Source organism: Clytia hemisphaerica, unplaced genomic scaffold (assembly GCF_902728285.1).
Source record: "Clytia hemisphaerica strain Z4C2 unplaced genomic scaffold, Clytia hemisphaerica genome assembly, whole genome shotgun sequence".
NCBI classification, from domain to species: Eukaryota; Metazoa; Cnidaria; class Hydrozoa; order Leptothecata; family Clytiidae; genus Clytia; species Clytia hemisphaerica.
The window spans coordinates 259,712-270,593 of NW_027103587.1; the positions used below are offsets into that span (position 1 = coordinate 259,712).

The 10,882-nt window shown below is 37.1% G+C and overlaps 1 protein-coding gene across 1 annotated transcript; it reads left to right on the top strand.

The window, feature by feature from the left end:
- Positions 1–2,008: 2,008 nt before the first annotated feature.
- LOC136801468 (uncharacterized) lies at positions 2,009–2,686 on the top strand. Its single transcript, XM_067058113.1, has one exon. It carries the CDS (start codon positions 2,009–2,011, stop codon positions 2,684–2,686), a length of 678 nt encoding a protein of 225 aa, XP_066914214.1.
- Positions 2,687–10,882: the final 8,196 nt, after the last annotated feature.

The window sequence follows — 10,882 nt, forward strand, 5'->3', positions numbered from 1 at the left end:
GCTGAGGTTTTACTCCCAGATGTTCCCGACCACGAGTACCACCTAATCTGGCTAACGGCGGCGCGTATCGTGGAGATTCTTTTTCATCGAAGGTCTGGTATTAGCAAACAAGAGGTCGAAGATCTTGATAAAATCTGTTGGCGCCGGCTTATCCTATTAGAAGAGCAAATCGGTCCAAAAGAATGTGTAATAACTTGTCATAATAGTATTCACCTGTCAGAAGATCTCCTTCGCTTTTCCAATTGTGATAACCATTGGGCTTGGGAGAACGAAAGATCAATAAAGAGGTAAATTTAGTAGCGAAATATTTCCGAAATATTTTAATTACAGTGTGAACTGCCCAATGAGGTGTCGATATTGTTACTAACATATTTTATCTTTTGTTCTTATAGAGTAGATTAAGAGAGAGGGCTTGGTCCCCAAAATATATATTATACGAAAGCTAAAAGTATATGTGTCAACTTCATCAATGGTAGTAGAATGGCTATGAAGATTAAGACACCAGAGTACAAAAGTGGTTACTATGAGAGATATCGGATTGAACTCGAAGCGTGGCGAGAAATTACCGACCTAGAAGCAGAAAAACAGGGCATAGCTATAGCCCTCACACTCCCAGAAGATGATGAAAGTGGAATTCGAGAGAAAGTTTTTGATGAGCTGTCTATAACTGACTTAAAAGGACAAGATGGTTTGGACAAATTACTGAGATTTATGGATAAAAAGTTAAAGAAGGACGATCTTGCTGACAGTTGGGAGAAATTCAGCACTTTTGAAGAATACGAGAAAAAGGAACAGTCTATTACTGAATACATTTCCAAATTCGATCAGAACTATAACAAAATGTCGAAAAAATGAATGACCCTCCCTTCAGAAATACTTGCATTCAAGCTGTTGAAACAAGCCAATTTGGGCAATGAAGAGAGACTTCTAGTGTTAACTGGAATGGATTACAAAAACAAGAAAGAACTTTATGAACAAGCGAAACTTTCTTTGAAAAAGTTTAAAGGGGACCAAGTCTCTGAAATTTCCAATGGTGTGAAAGCAGCAAATCTTGAAACTGTTTGCTTAACGGGAGATGAAGTCTTGTATACAAATCACCGACAACAAAACAACAACGGAATACGTGGCCGTGGCAGTTATCGTGGAGGTGCTCATTGTGGAGGTGCTAATCGAGGTGCTTATCGAGGAGGTGCTCGTTCCAGACCACAACAAAATTGGCAGCAGCAAGAATCTGATTCTACACGTCCTTCCAGAAAGATTAATCCAAAGAACTCTGAAGGGAAACTATTGACATGTGCAAGCTGTGGTTCATATAGACACTTACTTCCTGAATGTCCAGACAGCTGGGAAAATCTTGCTAAAACTAACAAAAACAATTCGCAAGAATTCTGTCTCTATACTGGAGCAGATACATCCAAACCAGATAATGCACTTGTGCCGTGCTTGACTGTGCTTGTTCGAGCACAGTTTGTGGAACATCCTGGTTTCAGAACTATACTCAAATGCTCAATGAAGAGGAGAAGAAGAAAATCAAGCAGTTCACTGGAGGCAGACTGTTCAAGTTTGGCGGTGGTGAAGTTCTTTCCTCAATTGCCTGTTACGAAATCCCTGTGTATCTTGCTGGGAAAGAGATAACAATCGTTACTGACGTTGTCGATTCTGACATCCCTCTTCTGCTGTCCATCAAAGCAATGAAGAAAGCAGGTATCATCCTCGATCTGGTCAACGACTCAGCTGAGATCTTTGGCAAAGTTGTATCCTTAAATCATACATCATCAGGACACTACTGCGTCTCAATTGCCAAAGAATTTGATGTTTCTCAAGTGTTTGCAGTCAAAATTTGCAGAACTGGAAGATAGTGACAGATACAAAGTTTTACTGAAGCTGCACAGACAATTTGCGCATCCATCGATGGTGAAGCTGATATCCCTTCTCAAAGATTCCAAAGTTGGTCAGACGAATTTAACCCCTGCTTCTGGAAATCCACCAAAGATGTGAGCTGTGCAAGATGTATCCTACAACCCCTCCACGACCAGCCGTTGCGTTGCCATTAGCAGCCCAATTCAATGACAAAGTTGCCCTCGACTTAAAGAAGTGGGGAGATAAATGGATTCTCCACATGATAGACATGTGGTCTCGTCTCACAGTGTCAAAGTTCATCTCTCGTAAGAAGCCAACAGAAGTCATCGACAACATCATGCTGCACTGGTGTGGTGCAGGATATGGCATTATGTCAAGTATCGTTACAGACAATGGACGTGAATTCAATGCTGATGAAATCAGAGAAGTGTCTAGCATCTTGAACATCCAAACAATTACAACAGCTGCAGAGAGTCCATTTCAAAATGGTTTGTGTGAAAGGAATCATGCAATTACTGACATCATGCTTCTCAAGTTGAAAGAACAATGTCCACGAACACCAATTGACGTTCTTCTAGCATGGGCAAACACATCACGAAATAGTTTGCAAATGTGGCATGGATTCAGCAGTTACCAGCTTGTCTTTGGCAAGAATCCCAACGTACCAAATGTTATGACAGACAACATTGCGGCTTTGCAAGGCACAACATCTGAAACCCTTGCTACTCACCTAAATGCTTTACATGCATCAAGAAAAGTATTTATTGAATCTGAATCCAGTGAGCGTATTCGACTGTGCTCTCTACAGCAAGATCCGAGTATCTGAGCAGATCTTCAACAATGGCGATCGAGTGTTCTACATGCGTGAAGGTTCAAAGAAATGGCTTGGCCCAGCCAAAGTGGTGTTTCAAGATGGCAAAGTGATATTTATTCGTCACGGAGGAATAATGGTTCGTGTTTCTCCAAATCGTCTCATAAAAGCACCAGAGGATCCAACACTCACACCAATGGAAAACAATGCCAAATCGCGTGGAGAAGAATTTGAGCAGCCAATACAGACACCAATCAATCATAAACCCTTGGTTGAAGTTTTGTCAAAACATGATGGATCCAGATCAAAAACATTCACTGAGGAATATGTTAGTATCAATAAAAGAACCGCCAGAGGTGATAACGATCCACCAAATCCAGACGAATCAAAAAGACCAGCAACACCAACAACAAGACGGGGACCGTCATTATCTGCGTCTCCAACAGTTAATGATGCAATCTCAGTTCAATCATCATTCCAGAAAGAAGCCACATCATCTCAACAATCGCCTATCATCTCTTCCAAAGCTTCACCTAAAGATTCTACATCCAAACGTTCATCGAGAAATTCATCAATAACAGCTCCATCACCAAAAGATTCAACAGGTCAAACTGTGAAATTTAAAGACTCATCCTTAGAAACATCCACATCAAGAACAAAACAGACAGCAAAGAACCAGACGTTTCCAAAGAAGGACGAAACCATCTCAATCAAGCAATCCTCAGAGTGGCAGTCTGCAAAGGTAATAAGTCGTGCTGGTAAAGCCAATGGGAAGTTCAAAAGCTGGTTCAACCTGGAAAGCTCAGAAGACCAATCTCCGATGGCTATTGATTTAGAAAAATGTGAGTGGAAGCAAATTCCTGATGCTCCTGAAGAAGTCACTATTGTTATCATACCAAAGAATCAACAACAAACACCTGACTGTGAACGAGCAGAGCTGGAGGAGATTGAGAAGCTCAAACAATTCAATACCTTTTCAGTAGTTAAAGACGAAGGTCAATTTCGTATATCAACAACATGGGTGTTATGGGAGAAGAATGGTGGTGTCCGAGCACGTCTTGTTGCAAGAGGCTATGAGGAATCATTCAAAGAAAGGACAGACTCACCCACAGTTTCAAAGAATGTCCTGCGAACATTTCTGGCAATTGCGCCAAACACGAATTGGGATGTCAAGACAACTGATATCAAATCTGCATTTTTGCAAGGAAAAACAATCTCAAGGGAAATACATGTGTCTCCTCCAAAAGAAACTGAGTTGAAAGGAAAACTTTGGAAACTACAGAAGTGTCTCTATGGGTTAAACGACGCAGCCCGACAATTCTACGCAAGTGTTGCAGATGAGTTAACAAAGCACGGATGTATACAATGAATTTTGGATCCAGCAGTTTTCTACTACAAGTTAAACGATTCTCTCCAAGGATTCATTGTGTGCCATGTTGATGATTTTCTCCATGCTGGAAACAATCGATTTGAGACGGACATTATCAAACCACTCAAACCACTCACCAAAGATTTCATGCTGGAAGATGTGAAGAAGAAACATTCAACTATGTTGGTTTTCACCTGACTCAAACATCAGATGGCATCACTATCTCCCAAAATGATTATGTTCAAAGTTTACCAGATGTTGAAATATCACCAGAACGAATGTCTCAAAAATGTGAAAAGTTAACTCCTGAAGAAACAACAACATTCAGAGCTTTGGTTGGCAAACTTAATTGGGCTGTTCAAGGACCAAGACCAGACTTCGCCTTCCACGTTGTCTATTTCAGTACAAAATTTAATGATACAACAGTCAACGATCTAATACAACTAAAGAGATGTATCAGAAAACTGAAAGAGAGTTCCTGTGAAGTGATGTTTCCAACCCTTGGTCACCCAGGATCCTGGGGTATCACAGTGTTTTCAGATGCTGCACATGCTAACCTCAATGGTGTGAACAGTACGTCTGGTCATATTGTCTTTCTCACTGGAGAAAACCGACGTTGTGCATCGCTCTCGTGGAGTTGCAACAAGATCAAACGTGTGGTACGTTCTTCCTTGGCAGCAGAAGCATTGAGCTTACAAGAAGGACTCGAGGATGGTTTATATCACCAATCTATGATACAGGAGCTATTTGGCAAAAATTGTGCAATCAACATCAAGGCTTACACCGACAGTAAAAGCCTCATTGAAGCCATAAACTCCACAAAGCTAGTTGATGACAAGAGATTACGTATTGATATTGGTGCCATCAAGGAATCTATTCAAAAGCATGAAGCCGACGTTCGCTGGTGTCCAGGATCAAAACAGCTGGCAAACTGCTTGACGAAAAAAGGTGCCCAATCGAATGACCTTCTCCGTGTTATCCAAACAGGTCACCTGGATTGAATGATGAGACTTTATACACAAAATGTTGTTATTTTTATTGGTGATGATTTTTTAGTGACAGCGAATGTTCGAATTCTCGCTATTTTCTATTAACATTATGACATTTTCTTTACAACGAATGTTGAAATTCTCGTTGTCCATTAACATTGTTGATCGTGATACAATAAAAGACCTTAACTCATGTTGATTAAACATGTCTCACGTAACAGTTGTTACATCACCATAGACATTGATCATTTTATTACATGGTCATGATTCATTTTGAACATTAAAAAAAGAAAAAAGGAAGATCCTTCAATGGTTGGGATCATGCCTTTACTTTTATAGTTTTTGTTAGTTTTTATTTTTCACATTTTTATCCTACTGTTTACATTTCTTTTTATTTTCTAGTTTTTAGAGTTAGTATTTTTTATATCAAACATTCAAGAAACTAGTATGAATGTCGATATTGTTACTAACATATTTTATCTTTTGTTCTTATAGAGTAGATTAAGAGAGAGGGCTTGGTCCCCAAAATATATATTATACGAAAGCTAAAAGTATATGTGTCAACTTCATCATGAGGGATGGTTAAAAAGAGAGGGTTAAGAAAATAAGGTTGATGTAAGAGTTTTTTCGTAGAAATCTTTTAAAATTGTTCCAAAATTTCTTGGTTTTTTCAAAGTCGATCACAGTCGATCCACTTTGCAAATTTATGACTAGCAAAAACGTATCAATGTTTTGTTAATATTTTTTTCCCAATAATGAGTTTCCTTTACGATGGTGAAAGAACTTTTGGTAAAACAGCGTGCTACCGAGTAAACCTCCCCTAAGTTTCGCGGGAACTTATTTTCGCTTTTTTCGTGGTTTTTCTCCAAATCCGCGAAAATTAGAACCCGTGAAATACAATTTTTTTCTAATTTTTCCAGAAATTCTCACAAATCCCTAAGAAAATGAAAGAAATTTCTCCGAAAATGGGCGAAACCGCGAAAATTAGCTCCCGCGAAAATTAGCTCCCGCGAAATGCAATTTTTTCAATTTTTTTTCGATCGCGAAAATTAGTTCCTTTAACGTAATGTCCATCTAAACCCTTAAGTATTTATAAGAGTTTATCTAGCCTGGGAATCCAAGCTCATAATTCTAGAAAAAACAAAAAATACCTCACCTCACAAAGTTCTAAAATTATAGAGCTTGGTGCAGGTAGATTAGTCTGACACAGAATGTTATAAACAGTCTGTGTGTGAACCCTTGTTGACAGGCTTGCTGAACTTTGGAAACCCAGGCAAACACACATAATCAACTTACCATAAAAACTCTTTCACAAGCTCTAAAGACTTTCAAAACTACTAAAAACCACATCAAAACATCAGCCACATGTATTTAGACATCCAGTCAACAGCCATTTTGTTTCGAAATGAATCTATGTTTTCATTTTCATTTGTTTTCCTTTTTTCTGCAGAGTCAGCTTTTTCCATAAATTATGCGCGCGCATCGAAATAATCAAAATGCGCGAAAGTACTGCTAAGTAATACGCCGAAAGCTGGCCAATCAGGCCGAACCTGCATTGCAGGGAAAAATCTCCCTGCAGGCGAGTTACCTGCACCAAGCGTTAAACCAGCAGCAAAAATATCATAAACTAGACTGTGAAAAAAGTTTAACGCTTGGATTCCCAGGCTAGAGTTTATCGTGAAATGATTCCATTATTATTTGATAATCGACAGACACAAAGCTGTTCCTACAAATTTCAAGAACATTGAACTGACTTACGCTAAAAAGGAAATTGCCAGAGAAGTACGCATGATAAACCCAGCACAAAAACCATGGACTCACAAGCAAGATGATATCAATCATGTAAGATTACTTTACGTAAGCTATTTACAAGAGATGTCAGTTTTTGGATCAAATCAGATCTAATTGTTCTTAAATGAATCTCCCAAAAGCGTGGCGAAAAGTTTGTAGCGCTGTAACTTTTACGGACATATATTTTTCCTATATTTTACCTTTTCCTTTCACTTTCTGGTTGACTTTTATTGATCAAGAAAAAATATTTATATCATATTTCAATCGCAAAATTGAAATTTAGAGGTTTACATGTCTGGTCTTCAGTATTCTGTCAGTTTACTATGGCAACTGTATAGAAAGGCCAATAATAGGACTTAAAGTGTCTTCTAAATAGCTCCTAAGACTCATCCAAAACTGCGATTGCTTGAACTTAAACTTTACTTGGTTCTATATTTCATGGAGTTAAGCTCGATCTGGATGTGCCCTATGAGCTATTTGGAAGACACTTTAAGTCCCACTATTTAACTTTCTATACAGTTGGAATGGTATACTGAAAACCAGACGTGTAGGGAACCTCTAAATTTCCATTTGGCCATTGAAAAATGCTAAGAAAGCCACACGGTTTAGAAAAACCTCCAGCTACTCAGGAAACAATTTTGGGTTGGTAAGAGTAATCACTTTTCATTAAAACCTTGAGTTCTCTTGGTAAGGTTCACAAGAAAAGCATTACCAGCTGTTCTTTTTTTAAAGAAATTCGATTTAAATGTGTGAAAGATTGCAATATCGGCAACAGACCCCCTAAATTCGAGAAAATCTAGTCATTTCAAAGGGGATTTACCAAAGCTACTGACCATTCCAGGGGCAAATAGTGATTGAAAATGTAAATCTTTTGTATTCCTTGAGTGGAAATGATGATTTTTGATGGTTTTCAAAACTTTCACATTGTTTTTGGTGTAGCCTGTGCCTTATTTTTGCCTCGCTGGCCTGGAAAAATTACGCTTAAGAAAATTTTTGGCGTAATTTTTCTTCGGCCTGCTTATAGCGCGCATGGGTTTATTTATTAGTGTTTCTAAAACTAGACAATTTTATCTACCAGGTACAATTAACACTTTTTCCAACATTAGTCGCAACTCTTGAATAATCGAGTTAAATATTGTACTTTTTGAGTTTAGCGCCTCCGTTTCGGGCTCCTAGAGCCCAGTCCGGTTGAGTGGGAAAGTTGAAATTTTCAGTCTTCAAATTGTGAAAGAAATTTTCACATAAAATATTCATATTTATCGTAGCTTGGATAGAACAAAAATAAAACATTTTCATGAGATAAAAGTATTGAAGGGGTCGTGAACTAGCTAAGGAGGTAGCAGGTTCGATTCCGGCCATCTAAATAGAATGTAGCTGATTGGCTAGAGCCAATGAAAAACTAAAGTTAGTTGAATTCAAAGCAGCATCTCATCGTTTTTCAGAGAAAGAAAAGAGAAGAAAGAAATTAAAACCAAAAGTAAACACCATGATTAAACAGTATTTATGAATTCGAGTGATTGAGTTGAGAGTTACCATCAGCTTCCAACTAGAACTTTTAAACTTTTTGAACTATAGCAATCCTCCCTGATTTATTACACTTCCTTATTCTCAATTCGAACACAGAAACATAAAAGATGTAAGAAAGGGAAATTTTCTAAACAAGGGATACAAAATATATTAATCTTAAAACTCATCAAAATCTCTTGTGAACTCTACTTTCAAAATTGAGAAATAATACTTGAAAATTACCCTGAAATTATTTAAAGATTGAAATTTGTCATTGATGAAAATATTGAATAAAAAAAATTTAACTATTGAATGTAACAATTTTCAAGTTAAGGTCTTTGAAAATTAACCTGAAGTTATTGAAATTAAGATTTAAATTTGTTATTGACAAAAAATATTGAATAAATAAATAAATTTTAAAACTAAAGTATAACAAAAATGATTGTCACCCAAGTAGATTTTATTTAAGAAAATCTAACAAAAAGACGTCATCACATTATTGTTGACGTCACGCACTTGAATTTTTTTAGGAGTTTACCATGGTAGAGAATGTCTTTTCAAAATTTGGTGCAAAAAACATTGCTAAAGCAAAAGTTATTAAGGGTTGTGTAAACCAACTTTCTCTTCCACGCGCATGGGGCGTGAAAACATTCTTTAAAGCTGCTGTATCGACCTAGGCAATGCGCCTTGTCTGTGTACACTCTTTTTTTTTTATAAGCATAACGTTTATAACCATACTTAGGCTCAAATTCGCCAAAAAATAAGCATAATGCTAAGCATACCTTCAAGCTGAAATGCAAAAAAAATTAATCAGCTTTTCTAAAACTTTGACCTTTTTAGGATTACTTTTAAAGCTATTTGAGCTTTCTTAGACCAAAGATTTTCGCCTGCGGCGCAAAGTTACAAAGAAGACTTTCATTCCTTGACCCGAATCAATGTTTCGACTTAACAATTCAAAATCTTTATTAAGTCTAAGCATATAAATAACCATAAATTAAGCCTAAAAATGACATTTTGCTAAGCATATTGAGCCTCGACCCGATTTTCCCGTACTTTTAGGTTCCAAATAAACGCCCCCCCCCCCCCGCTTGTTAATTTTTCGAAAATTTTCCAACCCCCCGGACCTTATTGGGACCCCCCTCCGTTTATTAATCTCTAAGAATATTTTCAGCTGTCAAAGAGAAGGCCCCTTATTTTGCTCTAAATAGCCTGATTTTAGCCTATTTTTACCTTATTTTTGGTTTCATTCAGAAGTACTATTCCCACCCACCCGGCAATTAGGCCCCCCCCCCCCCGTTTTTTAAAATCTAGAAAATTTTCCAAACCCCCCCCCCCCCCCCCCCCCTTTATTTTGGAACCTAAGAGTATACTTATAAAAAAAAAGTGCATATTATGTCGAATATTATCTCTGAACTGATAACAAATACCTGAAAGCCCCAGTTATATTTTTGTTATGGTTTTGATTTATTTTTTGTATACTTTCTAGGTGGTATCAAGTATTGAAGGTGTTCAACATTACATGTGGTACATAGAAGTTACAGCCTTTGAAGATGTTTTATCAGTCGTTTTTTTCATTGGTAGTGGAGATCAAAGAAATTTTCATTTCATAGATGGTTCAACAAAGAACGCCATAATTTCTGATGAATTAGATGTAGGTTTAGATGGATTGTACATCTCTTATAGATCGTGCTATCTACCCAAACAAAAATCTCTTCTGAGCAAGGGCACATTTGTATTGTTCGATAGTGGTGATATGGGAAGTTTGGAGGAATTTTTATTGGTGAAAGATAAAAACAGTGAACCGCACAAATATGTTAGAGCTCAAAGCTTCCAAAAAACCGATGATATCATCAGAAGTTTCTCTATTTACAAACGGTCCAATGTAATTGTAAAAAACGTTAAATCAATTGAACGCGTTGTTATTGGCTATGAAGAAAATGCCGAAACTTGGTTATGTATTGATGTAAATAGACCTACTTTTACTTTTAACCATGGTGTACTTGATTGACTTTTTATGTGTAAACTAAGAAAAAATATCTCCAAAAAAGGATGAAATGTTTTTTTATATACGAGGGAATCAGAGTGGTGTTTTCTATATTTTCAGAGGAGGACTAAGAATCGAACACACATGTGTTTTGAATTGAAAAAGAGTTGTTGCAATAGACAGCCTGTACCTTTACAATCATAAGAGTTGGTGCGTCCAGTCAAAACACAGAGTTGATCTGTAGCATCGTGCTTCACCTTTGTCTCAATAAATTATGAAACAAACTATTGCCGAAAAACTCTTCGCTGGTCACGTTTTTCCCAAACGACATTCAACAACTTTCACTATCCATTGAAAATCTAATCTTAAAGATTATCTTAGGTTGTGGCCTTGTACAGTATGCCAAAAACAAAAACAAGATAATATCATTTCATGATCCATGTAAATTATGTGGTAAATTATATTGAAATGTTACGATTTTATCTTTGAAAACAGGGTTGGGTAGTCCCCCACTATAACTAATTTGATGATTCTGGAAAAAATTAAAAACTACTCTTTGGTGCTTAAATTGT

What these genes read in the sequence shown, in the direction of transcription:
- LOC136801468 (XM_067058113.1), top strand. Translation starts at nt 2,009, where the DNA reads ATGTATCCTACAACCCCTCCACGACCAGCCGTTGCGTTGCCATTAGCA.